The sequence below is a fragment of the Rana temporaria genome, chromosome 13, assembly GCF_905171775.1.
Source record: "Rana temporaria chromosome 13, aRanTem1.1, whole genome shotgun sequence".
Lineage (NCBI taxonomy): Eukaryota > Metazoa > Chordata > Amphibia > Anura > Ranidae > Rana > Rana temporaria.
In genome coordinates, this window is record NC_053501.1 from 26,197,687 (window position 1) to 26,223,032 (window position 25,346).

The following is a 25,346-nucleotide window of genomic DNA, read 5'->3' on the forward strand; positions in this document are numbered from 1 at the left end:
GGGGGCGACCAATGAGCTGGCTGCTGAGTGCCTCAAATGGTCGGGGGGCTCAGCTGATGTCTTCCAGCGGAGTTGTTTTGAACTGCAGAGGAGGCGAGCAGTGCGGGGGGCACAGGGGGACATGACACCATGACAGACGCTCATATCCCCTGGACGGTGGTGCTGGGGCTCACCGCGACCGTCACGGGGCTGTGCTTGCTGCTCTTCCTCTACGTCTATGGGCATCTCTGGCTGCTACTGCGCTACAGGCAGAAGAGGTTCAGTTATCAGAGCGCCGTGCTCTTCCTGTGCCTGCTCTGGGCTGGCTGCAGGACCGTCCTCTTCTCCTTCTACCTGACCAACTGTGCCCAGGACAATGAAGTCTACCCATTCCCGCACTGGCTGCTCTACTACGCCCCCATCTGCCTGCAGTTCTTCACCCTCTGTCTGCTCCACCTTTACTTCTCCCAGGTGAGTTCCACTTCTCCCCTCCCGCCTGCGGGGGGCGTGCTACCTCTCCATAGGAATGGAAAAAACAAATCCAAATGGCTGCAGTGCTTCTTCTCGCCACAAGGGGCGTGCCGATTTATTGTTGGTAAAAAGCGTGCAGTTTCCCTCCTCACCACCAGGGGCGTGCCGGTTCCCTGCCTAGTAAAAAATAAACAAGTTCTGCTTCTTGCCAGCAGGTGGTGTGCTATCTCATATAAAAAAAGTGCTTCCCTGAATGTGGAAGGATGGGGGGGGGACACTTCCTATTGTGCACTTCCTCGTTCTGTGGAATGCTGTCCTGTTTTGTATCAGTTGTCTCCTTCCCTCCAGTACTCCCCCCCCCCCCCTTTTGTCTTTATAGTACATGGTGGCAACTCACCACCTGGGCTGTAGGGGGTGTACATCTACTTGCACACCCCCACCCTACCTGAAAATTTTCACTATGTTCAAATATGACCGCCCCAACCTTTAGATGAACTATGGGCGACACAATAGTACATCTAAGGGGTGGGGGTAGTGTATGTATGTTTCTGGGGGGCACATTTGGTTCCAGTTTACCCTCTCAGCTGTAGGGGGGGGGGGGAGGGTGTCCATCTAACTGCTTCCACCCCCCCCAAACTACCTGCATATGTTCACTGCTCCAATATTGTGGGGGGGGGGGTGCTAACTTCTCTCCCATCTGCCTACGTTTCCTCACTGTGCTCAACCATTTCAGTTCCTCTGGGGAGTGGTGGGGTGTAGTCTGTGGTGTGTGTGTGTGTTTTTTTTTATAATATTTTCTTATATTCCCATGGCAGTTCTTCTAGAGGTGGGATAGTTCATCCTTTCTCCTAAAGGGGGCACACTGGCTACCTATCAGAATCCAATAGTAATTTGTTCTGAATTGTTTCTCCCAGTATCAGAGGGTCAAACACAGGGTATCAGCACTTGCATGTGTTTACATCCTCCAGCCTGCAGGGGGGGAACCTTGCTTTCCTACAAGTGAATATCAGTTGCTATTGCCCTGTGTTCATGTGGTAGTGTGCAGTCCTGGGACACGTTTGTCTAGTGCCCAGGGCAAGGATGTGGAAATGCCACCTCCATTGTTAATGCATGGCTTTTTTTTTTGCAGTATTCTTCTGTGCCAAGGGCAGCTGTCCCTCCTGCCCACGCCTTGTCTCAACCCTGGTTGTGTGATATAATCCCCCCCCCCCCCCCCAAAAAAAAATTTCTCATCTGCAATGGGTGAGATCCTTGCCTAACCCTATGCCTCAGGGGTGCTCAACCTGTGCAGTTCTTTGATGTGGCCCTTGACCTTAAACCAGGAAAGCCTATGCTTTGGGGGGCGTCAAGCTCAGGCCGTGATAGAAAGGTTGCTGTCTGGCCATCCCAGAGCATCCGAGTGCATAGAGCCGGTGATCTGACGATATGGTTCCGGCTATCGAGATGGTTCCTGTAAGGCAGGGGTGCCCAACCTTTTGAGGGCCGAGGGCCACTTAAGCGACTTGGTAACCAGTCTTGGGCCACAATGAGCGGAGTGGGCAGATGACAGGTCTGTGTCCAGTCTCCATCTGCAAAGCAGACACACAGCCCAATCTACTCTATGGGCCCTCTGATCCAATCGGATAGAAGGGGGCAAATCCACTTCTATTTTTTTTTTTTTTTTGCAGATTGGATTGGAGGTAGGCAGGTGTAAACGGACAAAAGTCTGTTTACATCAGTCGCTCCATAGAGGTAAATGGAGGGTCCGATTTCAGCGCAGGAGGTCGCAGGCCACATCAGAAGGCTCCGCGGGCCACTGGTTGGGCACCCCTGCTGTAAGGACTGCGCAATCCTTGCCGACGGAAATCACCGAACCTCCAGGGTGCCGTGGAATTTGAGGTAAGTGGCCAGTCGGCCAAGCTTCGCTCGGACGGCTCGCTACGCTCGTTTGGCCTCCTGGCTCTTTTGTTAACATCCTCCAATCCACGGGGATGTTAAAGTGGAGGTTCACCCAAAAAATAAATTTTTAACATTACATTCAGCCGAGTTGTCCTAATGACAATCGGCTGTTTTTTAATTTTATCCCCGTACATACGGGTATGTTATCTGCGGGGCTGGGCGTTCCTATCTGATGGACAGGCTTCCTACCGTCGCATACAGCGCGTCACGAGTTGTCGGTGCGCAGGCGCCGTATAGAGCCGCACCGACGTTCGGCTTCTTTCGGCAACTCGTGACGCGCTGTATGTGACGGTCGGAAGCCTGCCAATCAATTGGGAACGCCCAGTCCCGCAGAAGACATACCCGGAAGCGGCGGTGAAAATACGATTTGTAAGGGGGTAAAAGTTTAAAAAAAACAGCCGATTGTCATTATGACAACTTGGCTGAATGTAATGTTAAATTTTTTTTGGGGGGTAAACCCCCGCTTTGTCCCATGTGGTGTGATGCCATCCAATGCACTTCACTTGGGACCTTTCTAGCAGCCTGGAGAGCGATGCCAGCAGAAAGTCGGTGTATTAAACGCTTGCTATCAAGTTGGGTGTCTGTCACTAGTGTGGTGGGAAAGTAATTTGTGTGACAGGAAGTGACATCTACTTTTTTTTTTGGGGGGGGGGGGTGTTATTGTGGGTCCCATTCACACCTAGAGCATGCATGAAAACACGCCTTGCTAAACTTCCCACAATTCCTAGTAAACGGATGCACTTGGCCCTTCAACATTTTAAAGTGCGCAGATTTGAGGTGTGGGCGTTTTCCAGGCAACAATTGTCATTTTCTGTAATCTGCATGTTATGTAAAATCTGAAAGTGGACTAATGAGGGGGGGGGGGGGGCTAGACTTGAAAGGGATATCATTTTTTTTTTTTGTAGGCCTCGGTCATTTTTATATATATATATATATATATATATATACTGTTGGCGCTATATAAATCCTGTATAATAATAATTATTTATTTATTTAAAATATTTTCCCCCTTTGTTCAGCAGTGGCTGAGCTGACCTCACTGGGAAGCTAATTAAGACTTAAAAAGCTGCTTGTTCTGCCATTTGATGGTCCAGAGACCTTTCTGCTGAGTAAAGACTGATAATGATTTGTGGATCTCGCTTTTTTTCTTATTCAGTCTCTTGGCTTGTTTGTGCAGTAAGGGGTGACATCACTCTTAGCACTGCTGATTCATCGTTTGACCTGCAGGGGGCATGTTCCCTGCTGAGTAATAAAGATGATATCAGCTCATTGATCTTTTCTTGAAAGCCGTGTCATTGTGTAGTGTTGATGACATCCCCAGCTTATCACCCCAGAGCTAATGGATTCAGCCTGACCTCCTGCACCTGTCAGTTTAGCTTTCTAAATTTTTATTTTTCTGCACGCGCTCCTGACCAACAAAATGTGTACAGTGACGGCTGCTGCATCACCTCTTTGCTCTGTCCTCCCTTTTTGCTAAAGTTTTTAATTTTTTTTTTGTCTACATTGCACCAGTTCTGTTTTTTTTTTTTTTTCTTTTAACCCCCGGACCATATTGCTGGTCAAAGACCAGAGTACTTTTTGCGATTCGGCACTGCGTCGCTTTAACTGACAATTTCGGTCGTGCGACGTGGCTCCCAAACAAAATTGGCATCCTTTTTTTCCCACAAATGGAGCTTTCTTTTGGTGGTATTTGATCACCTCTGCGGTTTATAGTTTTTGCGCTATAAACAGAAATAGAGCGACAATTTTGAAAAAAATTAATATTTACTTTTTGCTGTAATATCCCCCAAAAATATATAAAAAAATTTCCTCAGTTAAGGACGATACGTATTCTTCTACATATTTTTCATAAAAAAAATCGCAATAAGCGTTTATTGATTGGTTTGCTCAAAAGTTATAGCGTTTACAAAATAGGGGGTATTTTTACGGAATTTTTATTTAATATTTTTTTTTACTAGTAATGGCGGCGAACAGCTTTTTTTTTTTTTTTTTTTTTGTACTATGACATTATGGCGGACACTTTTGACACATTTTTGGGACCATTGGCATTTTTATAGCTATCAGTGCTATAAAAATGCATTGGATTACTATAAAAATGCCACTGGCAGTGAAGGGGTTAAGTATGTCCCTGGGTGTGTTCTTACTGTGGGGGTGTGGCCTCACTAGGGGAAACACTGATCCTCTGTTCATACATTGTATGAACAGAAGATCAGCATTTCCCCCACTGACAGGACCGAGAGCTGTGTGTTTACACAAACGGCTCCCCGCTCTGTAACGAGCGATCGCGTGTGCCCGGCGGTGATCGGGCACGGGAGTTGGGGGCGCGCGCCCCTAGTTCCCTGCAAGAGAGCCGACGTAGAGCTACGGGCTCTCGCGCGGGAGAGCCAACCTGCCGCCGGCAAATAGTTAAAGGACCGGTCTACATGTTGAGTGGACTGAATCACCCATTGGCTTTGTGTTTAGGGGAGTCCGACTGGAACTGCTGTGTTCAGTCTAAAACATAAGTGGGAAAACTTCACCAGACTTTTTATATATTGTGATAGTTGGCGTTTATCTATTGCAGGGATATGCAATGAGCGGACCTCTAGCTGTTGCAGAACTACAATTCCCACGAGGCATAGCAAGACTGACAGCCACAAGCATGGCACCCAGAGGCATGATGGGACTTGTAGTTTTGCAACAGCTGGAGGTCCGCTAATTGCATATCCCTGATCTATTGTATGAATAATGCAGCTTGTGCATTAGCCCCTTGGAACGATGGACTGGTTTGATTTCTGTGTGGGTTTTTATTTGGGTGTTGCTACAGTTTGCTCTGAAAACGACCATGAGATACATGACCTGTGTTGGGTCAGATTTGTTCAGACCGCAGCGACCGTCTGACTCTTCTTTGTTATTCAAATGCAGTCTGATTGAGCAGCACGGATCATATGACCTTGTTTTTCTGTAGAGCCGTCGGGTGACCGAGCAGATGATTTTTAGGCTTATAATATAAGCTTTGTTAAATGGTTCTTCTTAGTTTTGGCCTATTTTGCGGTATATTAGTTTCTTGTCATATTTTCTCTGAATGGATTACATTATGGGTATCTATTTCCCTCCATACAAGGAACCTAGCCCTGAGTGTTGGCTTCCTTCATTCCTATGTGTATAGGCTTTGGTGTTGAACATCACGCAGGTATTGGGGCCCATTGCAATGCAGGTAAATGTTCAAGAAATGGCCGCACTTGTAGGGTGTTTGGGTGTTCGCCCCGCTGAATGCCCTGCAATGTGCGGCACAAAAGCTGGTTAAAGCGGATGTTCCACCCCAAAAATATATTAAAAGCCAGCAGCTACAAATACTGCAGCTGCTGACTTTTAATATAAGGACACTTACCTGTCCTGGAGTCCAGCGGCATCTGCAGCAGAGCACGATCGCTTGTCACCCTGCTGCTCCCCCCTCCATCCACGCTGAGGGAACCAGGAAGTGAAGCGCTGCGGCTTCACTGCCCGGTTCCCTACGGCGCATGCGCGAGTCGCGCCCGCCGATTGGCTCCCGCTGTGAGCCGAGTGTTCCCAGCACACAACGGGGGGGGGGGGGGGGAGGGGAGGTGACGAAATTCCTGTCTTTTGCCCAGGTATCTGCACCCCCCTCCCCCCTGAAAGGTGTCAAATGTGACACCGGAGGGGGGGAGGGTTCCGATCAGCGGGACTTCACTTTAGGGTGGAGAACCGCTTTAAGGAGGGGGGCCAGCAAGGGCGTCCTTAAAAGTTAAGCTCACCTTTACATAAAAATATGTAAGGTTGAACTTGCACAGGTTCCCTCACCCCCCCCGGTCCCACTGACCTGGACCGTGGTAATCTTTGGTTCTAAGCTGGGTTATATCGATGCCAGGTGTCCAGGGCTTAGAAATCTTGTGTGTTTGTTTACGTGTGTTTGTTTACGTGTGTTTGTTTACGTGTGTTTGTTTACGTGTGTTTGTTTACGTTTGTGTGTGTGTGTGTGTGTGTGTTTGGATACTATTTCGATCAAAATAACAAATGGCCCTGATCAAAAGTTTTCATCCCCCATTAATGTTTTTTGCCTTGATAGACTCGCAAGTTTAAATGGTAGTTAAAGGGTTACCTTCCCACATGTGGCTCTTTACATTGCAGTTAGTGTCTGTGTATAGTCGGTTAGCTCTCGCATGAATGCACTGAGCAGGCTTGATGGGGAGCATAAAAGAACTGTCAAAAGACCTTTTTATAAAAATGGAGAATTATATAAAGGGATCCAAAGCCTTGAATATGCCAGTTGGTACTCTTCAATCGCTTATTCTAAAATTAAGGGATCTCTTGCTGCCAAGATCAGGTAGACAATATAAATTTGCAGCCACAACCGACATAAGAAATGTTCAGACTACAAAGGGAACCCACATAACCTCAAGTGAAATTCAGGCTACTCTGGAATTTCGTTTTTTGTAGAACAATACTATGGTACCAAAAAAATGGCTGCATTGTCATGTTGACATAAAGAAGCCTTTACTGTGCCAATGCCAGAAAAAGCCTCATGAGGCATGTTGAGGTGTTGGGAATATTTTAACCAAGCTTTTTTGTTGGATTGGCTCTTATGGTAGGTTGGTATTGTTGGTAGGGGCTGGTGTTGTGATGTACATGACTAACTGAAAACATCACAGCCGCAGTACCCCCCTCAAACCTGATTTAAGCAATGGGAGGAATTATGAAAAAATCAAAATGGATGTCAGCCTGGAGGTATAGGCAGTTGGCATGCAGACTATCCCCACATGTGGTGCTAAATTTCAATAGTTGAAAGGACTAATTGAGTGAATGGGCATCAGACTGAGCGGCGTGCTGGATGTCCTCCACCCAGGAAATGAGGTGGGCTGTTTCTGACTTCCTGCAGCTTTTAGAGATGCTCAAGGTTGTGGCATAGCCCCTCTGATTTTCAGTGGGCAGGTTTGATGAATGGCGCCACCTATCAAACTTGACAAGCCATGGTCAAGAAGCAAAGCCTTTCAGCTGGGATCGTAAAAAATGTCTAGATGGCAAAGCCAACAGAGGCTCAAACCTTTCCCTACCCGAAGCAAGATGCATTATTGCTGGGCTATGGCTTCTGCTTATAACCCCCTTGCCCTGATTGCCTATCTTGTCTCCAGCCCCCACCCCCTTTATTTCTATTCTACAGGAGCTTTGGGCAAGTGGTGGTATCCAATGGTGGTCTTGCAATAAATGACATCATCCTGCAGCAGAGCGCCTCTGTACTGGCATCTCTGGAACCCCAGCATAATTTTTTTCTATTTTTTTTTTTTTTTTTTCTGGCTTTGTGTTCTACACCATGTCTTTAGGTGATCTGATCCAGTAAAGTGAACGGGAACACCTGTAATAAACAGTCTGCTGCAAGTTTGGATGTGCTGCTAATTTCTTTTCTTTTTCAGGTTCTCCTTAAAGCTTGCTGCACTCCAGAGTTCAACAGATATAAGTAGGTTGACTTGGCATCCTTTACAACTCTGAATTTATAGAAACCTGTCTTAAAGTGGTTGTAAACCCCATTCATAAAAATTGAACCGTACACATGTATATCTGTTGTGTTTACTTGTCTCTCTAAGTGTAGTTTCTCCCTGGTGCTTTGTTCTATCAGCAGAGGCACTTCTGACAAGTTCTTGCCCTCTGGCAGTAGTATGCCCCTGATATCACGACTGGTGCAGAGCCTATAGCCCAGCACTGGGCTTAAAGGGGTTGTAAAGGTACAATTTTTTTTCTACACCAAATGGCTTCCTTTACCTTAGTGCAGTCCTCCTTCACTTACCTCACCTCTTCTAAAAAAAAAAATCCTCACTTCCTGTTCTGTCTAACTCCACATTACTGCGTGGAGTTACAGACAGAACAGGAAGTGAGGATTTCTCAGAAGAAATAAGGACATTTAAAAGCAAAATGAAAGGATTAGGTAAGTGAAGGAGGACTGCACTAAGGTAAAGGAAGCTATTTAGGGGGAAAAATTGTACCTTTACAACCCCTTTAAGGAAATAAAGGTATTCCAGGTGCATCAAAACAAAAGGTGACATCCTGGTATTAATTTTCTTTAGAAAATGGCCATAACCTGAGTATGGAAGTCTGTCCCTTGCCAGCAGGGTGGATTTGATTTAAATCAAGTCTATTTAAATCACTAGTAAAATACACTTGATTTAGATCAACTTTATTTAAATCCTTTATTAAAGAGCAGCTGTCATCTCTGACCTGCTGTTGACTCACCGACGGCCCCATTCACTTTAATGGGGTGGCTGGTGATGTGGCAGTGACACAACGTGAGGGACATGGCGGCAGCAGGTAAGTAGATGCCTAACAGGCGCTGCCATGATGAATCTGAGATGACAGGTGCTCTTTAAATGTAAGGACTTATTCTTGTTGGTAGTTGGCACCTTAATATTTGAATAATTAAGGTTATCAGGTTAGTAAAACGGTGATATCAGAACCGATTCAATCATACAGTTTCTAGTGTACATATATTTGCAAAACAATGGGCTAAAGGAATATTAACTTTTTTTATCTTATGGTTACTGTGAAATTGTGTGACTGAATCAGAGCTTGGATTGACGGAGTTTACTAAAATTGTAAATATTGCAGAATATACAGCCTCCCGCTACATATCTAAGCTCCATTTCATGCTGAATGAACTAAATTATCAATGTACCTTAAATATTTTTTTTCTCCAAAAACATGTATTACCATTTGCTTTAAATCTATAAAAATCTTTTTTTTTTTTTTAATCAAATCGGGGGGGGGGGGGGGGGGGGGGGGGGGTGTGTAACTTGATTGATGTCCATCCTGCTTGCCAGCATGTTGGGGATTAAGACTCTTGCTCTCTTGTGAAGCAGTGGTCTCTATGCAGAGATCTGAGATGCTGCCTCTAGAGCAACATTTGTGTTCCCTGTTGATTGGAGAACACTCGGTGTTGTCTAATTTGCCCAGAATGAATGTGCCAGGTGTTTTGCTAGATTAAAAAATTGTGTTTTTAGCTATAGCTATCCACCCCAATGTCTTCAGATTTGCTTTTTTTTTTTTTTTCTTCCTGAAATTGCTCTTTCCATTGCCAAAAAACAACCCTCTAATATACAGTATGTTTGCCCCATACAGGATGCCGTTGCAATTTTCATTTTTTATGCTCAGCCTCGCCTTCCTGATAGTGAACTTGTTATGCATCTTCATCGGCAATGGTACAGACGACCAGCGTAGATGGATCCCCGTGACTCGGGTCACATTCAGCAACGGTCTCTTTGCAGCTTGTTCCATCTCGCTGGCCAGCAACACCTACAAGATTGCTAATATGACCCCTGCTCATGTCTACCTAGAGTCTAAGGTATGCTGTGCTTTATATGAAAACCTGCATATGAGCTCTATGGGATGGCTTATCTTCCTTGTTAGCTTCCAAATAACCAAAGCTTGAGAAGCTGATGTTTGGTCCTAATCTTATGCCTTGTTTCTGTTTTTTTTTTTTTCTTAGGGCACCTCAGGAAACCAAGCGGTCATGACTGGCTCATTGATCAGCACACTGTATATATTGAGGGCCATGTACAACCTGGTGGTGTTTTTCAGCCAATCTGACAGCAAGCCGACCCCCTTCAGTTATGGCTGGAATGGCGTATCTGATCATGTAAGCACTTGCACACCTATAAATGCTTGTGTCAAGAGGAATGTACAGCCTATATACCCCCTCCCAAAAAATGTATTGCAGTTTACAAGTGTATATACCCTACCTCATTTTTCTCTGATCCTACCAGTGTTTCGAAAGTGCAAATTTGTTGCCCTAGGCCAGTGATGGTGAACCTTGGCACCCCAGATGTTTTGGAACTACATTTCCCATGATGCTCATGCACTTTGCAGTGTAGTGGAGCATCATGGGAAATGTAGTTTCAAAACATCTGGGGTGCCAAGGTTTGCCATCACTGCCCTAGGCTGTTCTCAATTCAAACTATAAACACCCCCCCACACACTATCTTCAATAAAGTCTGTTTACTGTAGTTCACAAAAGATGGCTGGGAAGGCTATGGCCTTTAGGATATTGGTTCAGTATGCAGAAATTACAAAAACGTGCATTGTGACAGGATCAACTGGTATTCTGGAATTTGCCAAAAATGTACATGGCCAAAAAAGTAATGCAGCCACCACAGAATAGACTGTGGTAGATTTTATCTTGAGTAGCTTGCAATGGGGCATTGTGTATTTGGGATTGGTTTTGCTCTAATATGTAAAATTATTCTCATTGCTTGTGCAGCCCTGTTCTCTAGCATCTGACGGCTTTCAAAACAGAGGTCCGGCCTAAAAAGTCAGCAGCTACAAAAACTGTAGCTGCTGACTTTTAATAAGGATACTTGCCTGTCCAGGGTGCCCGTGATGTCAGCAGCCGAGCAATCGCTCGGGTCTCTGCTGCCCTGCCGCCATCCTTGGCAATGGTATCGCAAGTGAAGTGTTGCGGCTTCACTTCCCGGTTCCCTACTGGGCGGGCAAGTCACAAAAGTTCATTGCTAAAGAAGCTGGCTGCTCAGAGTGCTGTATCCAAGCATATGAACGGAAAGTTGAGTGGAAGGAAAGTGTTGTAGAAAGATGCACACGCAACAGTGGATAATTGCAGTCTTGAGTATTGTGAAGCAAAGGCCATTTAAAAATTTGGGGGAGACGTGTAGACTATGGCAGCTGTCAGTGCTTCAAGAGCCACCCCACAAACCTATCCGACGCATGGGCTACAACTGTTGCATTCTCTGTCAGGCCACTTCTAAACCAGATGTCAGAAGTGCCTTACCTGGGCCAAAAAGAAAAGGGACTGGACTGTTGCGCAGTGATCAAGTCCTCTTCATTTGGAAATCGAGGTCCCAGAGTCTGGAGGAAGAATGGAGAGGCACAGAATCCAAGTTGCATGAGGTCCAGTGTGAAGTTTCCAGTCGGTGGTGGTTTGGGGAGCCATGTCATCTGCTGGGGTTCCACTGTGTTTTATCAAGTCCAAAGTCAACACCGCAGTCTACCAGGATATTCTAGAGCTTCATTCTTCCCCCTGCTGATCAGCTTTATGGAGATGCTGATTTATTTTCCAGTTTGACTTGGCACCTGCCCACACTGCCAAAAGTACCAAAACCTGGTTAAACCAATTCAGCCCCTGAAGAATTGGCTGCCCAATGACCGGGGCATTTTTTGCAATTCTGCACTGCGTCGCCTTAATTTGACAATTGCGTGGTTGTGCAATGTTGCACCCACACAATTGATGTCGGGGCCCCCCCCCCCCCACAAATGGAGCTTTCTTTTTGGTGGTGTTTGATCACCTCTGCATATTTTTTGCACTATAAACAAGAGCGACAATTTTGAAGAAAACGTATATCATGATTGCAACATTGTCAGTGCGTGTGCTTGTACGTTTCTTTGCCTGCCCATGCCATTCTGCCGACTTGTATCTACGTTAGGCAGTCGACAAGTGGTTAATCATGGTATCGCTGCTTGATCAGCAAACTTGCTGATCGCCTCCATGTCACACCGCTTTGATGCAGTAATTTATACATTAGGAGCCCTGACCAAGTATTGAGTGCATATTTTTTTTTTTTTTTTTTGGTCTTGTGTAACCAAATTTTTGGCTTTTCACTAGCTCTAAGCCATAATCAAAATTAAGAAAAAAGCTTGAAATGGATTTCTGTGTAATGAATCCTATAATGGGTTTCACTTTTTAATTACTGAAATTTAAACTTTTTGAGATGCACCTGTCTGTGTCATGGTATAGCACCATCAACTTTTGCACACTCACAGCTGTCCCTGCCCTCAAGGAGCTTACAATCTGAGGTCCCTAACTTTGTAATCGTCTAAACTAGCCATTAAACCTGGAAAATAAAACCCTGGCGGTGTGGCATTTTATTACAGAAAAGACCTTATCGGTCTTTTCTATCAGAAGTGCTTCTGCTTGCTTGTCGGCATTATTGTACACTGGACCATGCATGTGCTGCTTATATTTATGGCACGGCACTGTGGTAATGAGACTCCATGCATGGTTGTGCCGTGATGACATTACTCCCAATCAAGTGTCCCAACAATCTGGACCTGGAAGGAAGATAAGGAGAAAATGTAAGTGCCCACGACCAGCGGGAGCGCTAACAGTGCAGCACTGGAGGGGATAGTTTGTGCTTAATATTACATGATGGCTAACAGCTCCTGGTGTCCCAATTAAAATTTGTGGCATTTGATTCCTCTTTAAAGGGGTTGTAAAGTGTGTGTGATAATCTAGGGGGGGGAGGTACAGGCAGTACACCTGTAAGGGGCCTGGTGATCAACCCCCCCCCTAGGGGTCTGGATCTTATTTCTTTGTCAGCACCCAAAGCCCTCCTGCGTCTCAATTTGCGGTGGCACCCCCGCTTCTCAAACATTCCACACTTGCCTCCACTGTGCAGTTTTTGCACAAAATGGCCCCGATGCTCGTCTTCTGGGGTCCCTTGGCAGCTGTCTCGGCTCCACCCTCTGGGAAGCACTCTCCCAAGGGGGTTAGCTTGCAGGCACGCTCCTGTGTAATGCAGCCGGCGGCCATAGCCGTCTGTCACTTGGCCCTGGCGCACCATGTTAATGATTGACAGCAGCGGGAGCCAATGGCTGCACTGCCATCAATCATCCAATGAATAGCTGGGGGAAAGCATTGTGGGATCGTGTCCACGGAGATTCAGGACTCAAGTAAAATGGGGGGGCTGGGGAGTGGGTGGTGCGTTTCACCTTTTTAAGGTGAAAACATTGTTTACAACCACTTTAAAGTAAATTTGAATCACTAACTATTCTCTTATAGAAGTCGTTTCCAAAGAAATCATCTTTTTAAAACTTTTTAAAACTCATTACACTTGATGACTTGGTCATTCCACAGCAATGCTGTGCAGCCAACACTAGGGAGAGTCATTGTAGACTTTGAAGGTTGCAGGTGATCAGCAGTCTTGAGGTGTGGGGGTTGGTAAGACAACTCTTTTGCTGGCGCTTTAATGTTTTAAATTTCAGCTTCAATTTATATTTCTTAATTTTTTTTTTTTTTTTTATTCAGGCTTTTACAGAAAAAAACGATATGGAATATATGATCTTTACATTGATTCTCCTTTTCTGCGAGTTCCTGCCAATGTGTCTCATGACTTATTTCTTCCGTGCTAAAAAAACAAGTCCGAACTTGGTAAGTTTGTCTTTTGTGGTTTTGGCTTTTTTTTTTTTTTTTTTTTTTTTTTTGCCTTTAAACACAAGAGCATACACGGAGCCAGTTGTACAGAGTGGGTAAGTATAACCTAGAATTTCCCCTCTTGCTATTCTGCCAGTAACGGGCTGTTCTAGGGTGAGAACACCCTGCTGTATCAGGACAATACACCAGATAAACTTTGGGACTCTATTTGTTCCTTGAAGTTAAAAGGGTGTAGTTCTGTAGACACCAAAGAACAATGTCCTGACCTGGAAATGGGGTGGGGAGAGTTGGTGAAGCTGTTTTACTACGCACTCCAACCAGAAGAAAGATTGTGGACTATCTTGGTACTAGTAAACTTGAAGTAAAATATCATTTATTGCATATAAAAGCAATCTCAATATAAAATTAGTGGGAAGGAAACTTCATACAATATCAAAATACTTGTAGGTTTTCCCAATCATTTATCTGGTAATGGGTTTTCTCAGATTAAACAGTCCTCTACTAGTTTTGCAGTCCATAGGCTGCTTCGTCAGGAGGAATAATCTATAAGACAAGTAATGTATTTAGAACCAAACACAAAGTTTACAAAGACATGTTAGAAACTTAAGTCATTAGCAGTAGCACTGAGCACGCACTTGCCTGTAGATCCAAAGTCAATGGCCATCCCTAATCACCCAGAAAGTCCCCCTGTTGTGGACATGGGAGGGGGGTTTAGCAGAAGGTGTATCTAGATGAGAGTAAGGGCATGCAAAAGATAAAATGGTTCTTGGGGTAGTGTCCATTAAGTGATATAAAATGGTTCTTGGTCATATAGATATATCACTTAATGGACACTACCCCAAGAACCATTTTATCTTTTGCATGCCCTTACTCTCATCTAGATACACCTTCTGCTAAAACCCCAGGTCCACAACAGGGGGACTTTCTGGGCGATTAGGGACGGCCATTGACCTTGGATCTACAGGTAAGTGCGTGCTCGGTGCTACTGCTAATGACTTAAAGTGGAGGTTAACCCAAAAATCGAATTTTTTAACATTAGATTGAGGCTCATTTTGTCAAGGGGAATCTATGTTTTTTTTTTTTTTAAATCGAAGCCGTACTTACCGTCTTAGAGATGGACCTTCTCCGCCGCTTCCGGGTATGGTCTTCGGCACTGGGCGTTGCTATTTGACAGGCTTCCGACGGTCGCATACATCGCGTCACGATTTTCCGAAAGTAGCCGAATGTCGGTGCGCAGGCGCCGTATTGAGCTGCACCAACGTTCGGCTTCTTTCGGCTACTCGTGACGCGATGTATGCGACCGTCGGAAGACTGTCAATTAAATAGGAACGCCCAGTCCCGAAGACCATACCCGGAAGCGGCGGAGAAGATCGATCTCTAAAACGTTAAGTACTGCTTTGATTTAAAAAAAAAACCACCCGATTCCCCTTGACAAAATGAGCATGAATCTAATGTTAAATTGTTTTTCTGGTGAACTCCCGCTTTAAGTTTCTAACATGTCTTTGTAAACATTGTGTTTGGTTCTAAATACATTACTTGTCTTATAGATTATTCCTCCTGAAGAAGCGGCCTATGGACCGTGAAACAAGTAGAGGACTGTTTAATCTGTGATAATCATTGGATAAAACCTACAAGTATTTGTGTACTGTGTGAAGTTTCCTTCACCCTGATTTTATATCTAGATTGCTCAATTGTATGTTTTTGTTTTTTTATATATGTAATTTTGTGTTATAAAATTGAAATGATGGTATTTGCGTTTTAAAGCCTTAATATTTGAAGCCATACTCAAATTATTCACAATTTCATGACCTGGTAATGTGCTTCACATCTTCCTGAAAATGGGGAAGCTGTGGTAATGCCCACATGTGATTCTGAGACTTGTCGGAAAGTCTAGCTTTGAGATGGGTGGGGGGGGGGGGGGATAGTTCCATGTGTAAACATTTTCTGGCCACTTGGTGGCATGCAAGCTCTTCAACTCCAGTACATTGGTATGTAAGGTTGATGGGGAAAGTCACTGCAAATCTTAATGTGCAGTAGTGTGTAAACCACAGTGAAAAATGTAGGCAGAACTGTCACTGAAAAAAAACTAAAGTGCCCAAGAGACTTTAAAGTTGTGCCAGGAAAACCCTGCTCCATTATATAAAAATATTCATGGTTTTGATGTACTTTTTAAAGTAAAAGCATGGTACAAAGGTAAGTAAACGCACATAAAGATGAAAAACCTAGGTAGGTAGTAAGTAAATACTCAAATTGCTCTTGCAGGAAGGTGGATTTGAATATTGACACATTTTGTCAACACTGTTCACCACTTCAGGAGTTGGTAGCATCCAAATGTGTACACAAGAACAGAGCCTATAAGTCAAAGGACTAAAGCCTTAACTGGGCCAATGGAGGAAAGGGCAACACCCGGCACATCCTGCATGGGAGTTGTATACGTTTTTCCCTTTTGGCGGTTGGTCCCCCATATGGCTGTCATTCACTTACAGGTTTTTTTACAATTCCTGTATGCTATCAGGGTTTTGTTTTGGGACTCGCCTTGTCTGCCTCCATTGGGTATCCTGTATAGATGTGCCTGTGTTGCCTCTTCCTCAATTTGCCCATTTAAGGATTTGGTCCCTTGACTTTAAGGCTCCTTTCTGGTGCATACATTTAAATGCTGCGATCTCCCATGTCAAGATCAGTATTTAATGTCCTGTCAGATAAATTTCTGTATTTACTTGTCTGTTACAAAGTAAGGAAAATTATTTGCTTCTCCTGCAGATTTTGTAAGTTTACCCATCAGGGCCTATCATTTTTATTAAAGTTGCACCGATACTAGTATTGGTACCCAGCACTTGCAATGCTCTGATGCCTAATCTGCTACCTTGGCAGTCAAGGGATCGGTGCCGCGGTGGGGGGGCCAATACTTGCACCGATCTCCATGTATAGATTTAAAAAAATCAGCCGCTTCTCCCTGCAGCTTCCAGAAGCTTTATTGAAATTCTATACAGGGAGAGCGGTGCTTGTAATGGCATAGATCAGGGATCTTCAAACTACGGCCTTCGAGCTGTTGCAGAACTACACATCCCATGAGGCATTGCAAAACTCTGACATTCAGACATGACCAGGCATGATGGGAATTGTATTTCCTGAACTGGAGGGCCATAGTTTGAGGACCCCTGGCATAGATCATCACTGACTTCCCCTGTGTCCTCCTCTTCCTTCTCCGTGTCCTGCTCTGCTTTCCTCCCTGCCCAGATCTGCCAGTATGGAGAGCGGAGGAAGGAGCCAGTAAATCTATCATTTACCAGCTCCCTCATCTGAATGGACAGTCTGTGATCAGACTCCATTCATAACTGAGCTTCAAAAACGGTCTTCAGAGGAGCCTCTGTCTTTTCCTTCATCTTCAGTGCAGCTCAGGCTGTGGAATTTGGGTTCAATCACTTTCCCTGTCTCAAAGGAGAGGTTAGGGGTCTGTTTTTAGACCCCTGATATCTCGCCAAAGCCCAACTTCCCTCCCCAGGTTGATTGTTTACAATTTTACTTTTTTTTTTTACTTTTTAAATAATAAAACCAAATATTAAAATTGTAAAAAAATTGACTGTCCACAATTTGCATGACCTTTATAAAAAAAAAAAAAAAACGGTAATCGACAAGTACTGTTTTTAGAAGTGGTTATTGGTGCAACCCTAATTTTTATCATAGGTGTACTTTTTATGAGACAGAATATGAACCAAAAACCACGATACAAATGTTATAAATTGAGTTGCAGTTCAGTGAGTAAAGAGAGATGGGGGATTTTCAATCCATGGTGGCATATTGTGTTACTAATGTTTTTTTTTTTTTTTACACTGATCCCAATGGCCTTGATCATTCACATGCCCCTCCTATGTAGTTCTGGGCTGATCCCTCACTTTATTTTTTTTATTTTTTTCTCATGATCCTCCTTGCCCTGAGGCAAAATCGTATATGGAGCTCCAGACTGAGGGAGATTGATGGTTAAGCTTCTTGCTGTTGGTCTTGTAGCCCATTCCAGCCTTGTGCATTAGCTTGGCTCTCAAGCTTTGCCCCCCCCCCCCCCCAGCCTGCTCAGTCCCATCTTGACACACAAGGCTGCTCTGCAAGCATCGCCTCTGCTGGCTGTGTCTTTGGCTTGATGCCTGCTCAGTTTCCATATTTCTATCCCCGGTTGGTGAGAATACTGCTCCGGTACTTCAGTTGCTCACTGTGGTCCCTGGTAATGAGGTGGTTGGATCCTTTGTGGCGACAGCTTCCCCTCTACCTCCGACCACAACAGGTTCCCTGGCCGGCAGAACCATCACTTCTGGTTAAACTGCAAGCCGTAGTCCTAACACTGTGCTGCTCTCCTGCTTGTGGATAAGCCCTCAGACAGCCTAGCAGCCAGACATGCCCGGGATAGGCTTAATCTCCAGCCTAGCAGCCTGGGCAATACAAACCTAGATCAGCTGACTGCACCCAAATATATAGGCTCTCAGCAGGCCAAGGGATCCAAGAAAACCCCTGCCCATTGACTGAGATGCCCCATAACCTGACCCTTGGTTGCCCTTCTCAAGTAGCACCTAGGCACTTGGAGGTAGAATAGAAAAAAGCAACAAGGCCAAACTTGGGGGAGAAATCAATAGATCTCTCCCAACAATCAACCAAGATTCCTGGCAAGTAAATTTGTGAAGAGCAACCCTACCTAATTTCACAGAATTGTCATGTTGCTCTTTTGTGTAATTGCATACTTTTTCTGTACCATGCTTTTTACTTTGCATATGAAATGGAAACCTGTAAAATTGTTCAATGCAGTAGTACTCTTAAAACGTACACAGTGGACTTTTATTTAATCTGTTGCTTTATAAAATGACTGAGCAGTGCAGAACCCTACAAAATGGCTACCTCTCAACTCGGTAACACCTACTGTTATCACCAACTTCTAAAGCTTGTGCTTGGACTTGGGAAGTCACAATTGTGATTTGATAGGGAGAGTTAAACAGAACAGACTGGGAAGGAAAGCTTGATGATGGATGTCCCCAGCTAGGAAATGAAGTGGGCCCTATCTAACTTGATGCAGCTTCTTTTGAACATTGTGAGACGCTCAGTGTGTTGTGAAAGTGGTTATGCCCCGTACACACAAGCGGTTTTCCCGTCGGGGGGAACCAATGGTTTTTCCAGCAGTTTCCTGTTGGAATAAGGCAGAGCTTTTGGTCAGGAATCCCGACCGTATGCTCGACTTCCCAACAGGAAAACCGATCGTGTGTGGGGCATAAGTGATTTTCAGTATAGGAGAGGCGCCTGTACAACTCTGGCAGACTGAAGGGAAGACTCTGACACGGTCTCTCTGCTATCTGCGTTTTTTTTATGGCTTTTACTGGTAAGTGCCCCCCCTCTCCGGGTAGTGGTCTGGGGTAAAAAGTGCACATAACCCAATGTGGGTGGAGATTTTGAGTTTTATTTAGATGCCTGGAGCTGGACATCTGTTACACTTAATTTTTTATTTTTCTTTGCAGGAAGCAGCCGGAATGGTAAATAGTCACAGCTTTGGGTCCAGAGCATACTTTTTTGACAATCCTAGAAGATATGACAGTGATGAAGACTTGCCCAGACTGGCAGGTGCCAGAGGAGAGCGAGGAAGGTGAGTCGCTAGGTTAGGGTCATCTACCGGTGGATGAGAGCTCCTCCAATGGCTGCAGTGCATAGATTTATTGCATACTTTGCATGGCTTTTAAAGGGGTTGTAAAGTGTGTGTGTGTGTGTGTGTGTGATGTATATTTTTATTTTTTCTCCTAAATAGCTTCCTTTACCTTAGTGCAGTCCTCCACTTACCTCCATCCTTCGATTTTTGCTTTTAAATGTCCTTATTCCTTTTCTTCTAACTCCACACAGTAATGCAAGGCTTTCTCCCTGGTGTGGAGTGTCGTGCTCGCCCCCTTCCTTGAACTACAGGAGAGTCGGGACACTCTCTACGTTGCAGATAGAGAAAGGAGCTGTGTTAGTGGGCGTCCTGCTCACCCCCTCAAGAGGCTTTCTCCACACCAGGGAGAAAGCCTTGCATTACTGTGTAGTTCGACAGAACAGGAAGTGAGGATTTCTCAGAAGTGAGGACATTTAAAAGCAAAATGGAAGGAAGAGGTAAGTGTAGGAGTGCACTAAGGTAAAGGAAAAGCTATTTAGGGTTTTTTTTTTTTTTTCCTTTACAACCCCTTTAAGCTTGTCTGACCTGATTGGAAAAAACCTGCATCAAGAATCTAAAGTTGGATAACTAAAACTGGTATCAGTGGTTGTCAGATGCTTACCAGTTTAAAGAGGAACCGCAGTCTGCTTACATAATTTGTAATGAACGTCTTTGCTATTCTGAAGCTTCCCTCCAACCACTTTGCATATTTAATGCATATACTGTGATTTTGTACTATGCTGCAGTAATCGCAATATACTTCAGCGCAGTTGGTTTTACACAGAGCAGCCCAGATCACTCTTGGGTTTTTGATGCTCCTGGGACCCTCCTCCTCCTATTGAGTGCCCCCCACAGCTTTCTATGGGGGCACCCAAGCTGAGTCAGAGCTCTGTGTATCCAATGACGGAGCCCCTCACCTAATTGGCTGACTTTGTTTGACCACCACAGGAGCTAATGGCGCCGCTGCTGTTTCTCTGCCAATCAGTGTGCTGGAAGGCTTGGACGTTTGTGGACATCGCTGGAGAGAGAGAAGGGGCTCGGGTACGTAGGGGGAGCCGCTTCACACAGGTTTTTACCTTAATGCAGTAAGATAAAAAAAAGTTTGCCTTTACAACTCCTACAGCTGCTGCCTGTTCACTTCATGCAGCTCTCATTGTTTTTCTTATGACTCTCCTCCCTTTCTGGCAAACTCACGAGAGCTGTGCATGTCATAAGCCTAGGCTTTTTTACTAGACAAACAGGAAGTAGGCTGTATACGGTATCTAAGGTATCTAAATCCCATGTACAGACGTATTCACAGCCTTTGCGCAATACTTTGTAGCACCAATTGCAGCCTCAACTCAAGTCATATATATATATATATATATATATATATATATATATATATATATATATATATATATATATATATATATATATATATATATATATATATATATATATATATTCTACAAGGTTGGCACACATATTTTTGGGACCTCTCAAGCTCTATGGGAAGTGTTTGTGCACATCCATTTTCAGATCTCTTCAGAGATGTTCAATCGGGCTTAAGTCTGGGCTCTGGCTGGGCCACAATTCTCAAAAATGGCACTTGCGAGACTGCGCAGCGCACTGATGCTGCTCCACCCATGGCTTTAGAAAACATTGGGACATCTGCTTGGCAATGTTGTAGCCCAGGCTCCATTTTCTACACGTGTGATTATATTTCGCAGAGTGGTACATAGGGAGGACTGAGATTACTGACTATGATTGTGCAGTCGTAATGAAGCTCGCATGTTCGAAAAAATGCCATGCCTGCTTGGATCAATGCTGGCGTTTCCCGGCTGGGGTATCTGACGAAGTAACGTGGCACTGCCCAGGCATCCACTGCATCACGCTCTGCTGACGCCGGTTCTGGTATCGGAGACATTTGCGTTCCACACTGGTTCAGACAGCTTCTCCTCCATTCCACGCTACGTCCCGGGGGCACCTGGAGATCGTGGGGGTGAATTGAGATCACGATTTTATGATTAATCGTGCAGCTCTAATACAGAGTATGCAATATAGTGCACTGTCCATATATATAAAGTGCTATATCCCTATATGTGCATCCAGATCTATAAGTGGAATTTGATTAGATTGCATTTTTTTTTTATACATTTAATCATAAGAAATCCAAATTAAGAGAATTGTGTGTTAAAAAAACACATGCATCCAAGGATGTAGGTGGCATTAAATTGATTAGCTAAAAAATATAAAATCAAATTTTATCAGTTGATCAGCAAATCCAAGAGAAAATGTCTCCTGTGGAAAGGTAAAATGTAAAGTCCAATCTATTGTGCAAATTTCACAATTCCCAAGGTGACTTGTGCAAAATTTATTCACAAATCGGATCTTGTGCAAACAACGTGGGGTGACATGCGTCCTTCAGTTCTCCAGATCCTTATACCCCAGGGGTAAATCACATAGTGGGGGATATCTGGAACAGTTCTTGGTGTATCAGACCCTGGGGTGTCCAGAACCTTGTGACCCTCCTGGGGTGAACAGCAATGGATGCAGTTGCAAGATCCACAGTCTGTGGCACATCAAGACCGTGGGGTGTCCTCGTATGTATAGAAGAATCACTGGTGAACGTCGCCCCACATTTTGCGCAAGATCTGATTTGTGAAAGTTTTGCACAAGTCACCTTGGATATTTTCACCTGTCACTTGGGAATTGTGAAATTTGCACTATAGATTGGACTTGTACATTTTTACTTTTGCACATGAGACTTTTTTTTTCTTTTTTCTCCTTTTTGGAACTCCTGATGAACTTGTATATTTGTTTTTTATATTTAATCTATTCAATTTAACTCTACCTATATCCTTGGATGCACGTGTAGGCATTCTGTATTTTCTACACACCTTGTATGGTGTATACATTATATATTTTTACACATGAAATTATTTTAGATTTCTTATGATTGCATTTTTTTATTCATTTAATCCAATTTAATTCCACTTGTATATCTGGATGCACATATAGGGATATGGCACTCTCTATACACAGACAGTGCACTCTATTACACTCTGTATGATATAGCCTATTAGGGTGACCTCATTAATTGCTTTATACATCATCTGCACATTACACTCCTTGTTTTATACATTTCATGCAGCACTTTAATGTGGCTAGTGGACAATCGCCCCTGGAGGTCACTCTTCAGGTGATTGGGCAACGCCACCCACCTCTTCATAAAATGCCTATCTCTTTGGTGCTTCATTATTGGAGCCCCAACCTTGCCAAAGCCTGGATACCTACGATTTATACAGCCATTATTTCCAGCACTGTCTTAACCCTCTTGGGCATGGAGTTCACCAGAGCCGCACGGGTTACCACAAGTCCTCTTCCACTCCATGACGACATCAGAGCTGGTGGATCTTGGAGATCTTGCGCTCCTCCCCCTTCCGTTTGAGGATGCTCAATAGGGTTTAGGTCTAGAGAAATGCTTGGCCAGTCCATCACCTTTACACTCGGCTTCTTTAGCAAGGCAGTGGTTGTCTTGGAGGTGTTTGCGGTCATTATGTTGGCATGCTGCCCTTTCGCCCAGTCTCCGAAGGGAGGGGGATCATGCTCTGCTTTAGTATGTCACAGAACATGTTGGCATTCATGGTTATCTCAATGATCTGTAGCTCCCCAGTGCCGGCAGCACTCGTGTAGCCCCAGACCATGACAGTCCCACCATGCTTGACTGCACACTTGTCTTTGTTCACCTTACCTGATTGCCACCACACTCGACACTATCTAAATCAAATAAGTTTATCTTGGTCTCATCAGACCACAGGACATGGTCCAGTAATCTGTGTCCTTAGTCTTCAGCAAACTGTTTGCAGGCTTTCTAATGCATAATCTTTAGAGGCCTTCTTCTGGGACAAAAGCCATGCAGACCATTTTGATGCAGTGTGCAGCGTATGGTCTGAGCACTGACAGACTGACCCCCCCCCCCCCCCAACCCTTCAACCTTTGCAGCAATGCTGGCAGCACCCATGCGTCTATTTCCCGACGACCTCTGGATATGATGCTGGGCACGTGCACTCGACTACTTTGACCATGGCGAGGCCTTTTCTGAGTGGAACCTGTTTTGTTAAACTGCTGTATGGTCTTGGCCACCATGCTGCAGCTCAGTTTCAGGGTCTTGGCAATCTTATGTAGAGCAACTTTTTTTTTTTCTGTTTGATATTAGGATCGCTACTGTCCCCATACAAGTCGGTGTAAATGCAAAAGTGAGTTGAGGAAAGAAAACCCATCTCAAACTTTTTACAAGGACAAAGCTCCAGAAACAATGGTGCCCGTGGACACAAGCAGTATGCATGCCAACAGCTTGTAAGGGAAGCTGAGCTGCTAATTCAGAGCTCAGGAGGCTAGTAGGGAAACCAGTCCCTGCTGGGGGAAAGTGTAGAGAAGCTACCCAGTCCCTGCTGCAAGAGGTGAGCTTTCCCTGCTGGTAGAGACCAGGGAAAGCAGAATTGAGGATATTGGATGACTTTCCTGCTGTCAACTCTACAGACTTATTTCTCGATGGTGGATGCAGCTGTAAAAGGCTAGTTTTGAGGGGTGGGAGAGATTTACCATTTAAGTTCTACATTAAGCATCTGCTTGTCTATAGCCTGGTTGCAGGGTAATTTTAAGGACAATAGATGCCACTTTTGGTTTTGTTGGTCTTGCTCAATTTGTAGAAATGTTGAAAGTATGAAAATGGGGTGTTGGTCATATGCCATATGTTTATATTAAAATCTTTGTTTCAATTTACTTACAGCTTGCCGTCTACCCCAAGAACCTCTGGATGGTACGGAACCATATGTCCAACCAGTGGCTGTGCCCTGGCCCCACCTCTACTGAGCGAGCCATTATCGGGGACTCCTGTTCTCTTCACATTTGGAGCGAACGCATTAGCGTGACCCTACTGACTGAACAATGCACCCGCACCTTTTGCAGCTGTTCCTTGGTGTGACACAGTAAGCTGTGTCCAATAGCTTTTGTTTACGTTTTGAGGTAACGCTGCATTTGCATACATTCCTATAATTTTTTTTTTTTTCCCCCCAACACTGCAGAGGTTGATTGGATGCCAATGTCCTTTTAAGACTTGCCAAGATACTAAAGAGGTTTCAGGATTGGCATGGCAACTGGCAGCAAACCTAAGGAAATTGTGTATTGGTGCATCCTTTTTTTGCACAACGCGTTTCATGTGTAAAGACAAATTTTCTATCAAATCCTGACTCTTGAAGAAAAGTTTGCATTAAACCGCCCTTGAAGATGAAACCTCCAGTGTACTAGTGTCCATCTTCTACTTAAAATGGAGCTGATCCTAACTGCACAATGAGCTGCTTTAGTTGTGCTTGTAAGTGGCCAAAACTAATACAAATGATAGGCTAGGTAGACCTTTTCCAGGTGGCTGCTGTGAATTAGCTTTTTGAAAGTATACTTTTTTTTTGTTTTCCTCACATGCCAGTTCACATCCTCATCTAACCCTTGGCACTGTCCAGTTACCAAAAACCAATAAAGGTATCTCAATTGTCTGAGAAAAAAAGTTTGAGAACAAAGAACCCAACATGTGGCTCCCTGCTGTAAAAGGACAATGCCACCTAAACTGGATATTGTGAACTTGGGTCAGTTCTTGCACAGAAAATTGTTTAAAACTGAACTCTAGGAAAAGTTAAAAGGTCAAATCTCCCTTGCCCCAGCACTGCAAGAGTTAAATATTTGGATAGGTTTAGGGCAGGGATATAAAATTAGCGGACCTCCAGCTGTTGCCAAACTACAAGTCCCATGAGGCATAGCAAGACTCTGACAGCATCATGCATGACACCCAGAGGCATGATGGGACTTGTAGTTTGGCAACAGCTGGAGGTCCGCTAATTGCAGATCCCTGGTTTAGGGGAACAAGAATACGTAGGCAGTCTCTTTCATTGCTATATAGTTGTGCAGCCACTGCATTAAGACATCTACACTTGGTCCAGTTTCACAGTGGGGAAGGAAAGTGGCCTCAAACACACCAAGTACCCATTCAGACTATGGGTGGAAGTGCCTATGTGGACAAGATCTAGCAGTTTAAGTGTGGCCCCACTGCAAGGCATAAAACCATTCTCCCTAGAGTTGGGGGTGTTTTAAGGTATGTTTGTGAAAGTACCAATGCTTGGG

At 44.5% G+C, this 25,346-nt stretch overlaps 1 protein-coding gene across 2 annotated transcripts; it reads left to right on the plus strand.

The window, feature by feature from the left end:
* Positions 1 to 12: 12 nt before the first annotated feature.
* Positions 13 to 24,467, plus strand: GPR137C (G protein-coupled receptor 137C). 2 transcript variants are annotated; one of them, XR_005744842.1, is made up of 8 exons: positions 13 to 450; positions 7,797 to 7,840; positions 9,493 to 9,715; positions 9,860 to 10,009; positions 13,409 to 13,531; positions 19,027 to 19,151; positions 20,139 to 20,231; positions 23,965 to 24,053. XR_005744842.1 is itself a non-coding variant. In XM_040333915.1 (7 exons), the coding sequence occupies exons 1-7, from the start codon at positions 130 to 132 to the stop codon at positions 24,104 to 24,106; spliced, it is 1,128 nt and encodes a 375-aa protein (XP_040189849.1). In that variant the 5' UTR covers positions 15 to 129; the 3' UTR covers positions 24,107 to 24,467. The 2 variants fall into 2 exon arrangements, 1 of the variants encoding a protein (XP_040189849.1); XM_040333915.1 differs by lacking the exon at positions 20,139 to 20,231 and having other exon boundaries at positions 15 to 450; positions 23,965 to 24,467.
* Positions 24,468 to 25,346: the final 879 nt, after the last annotated feature.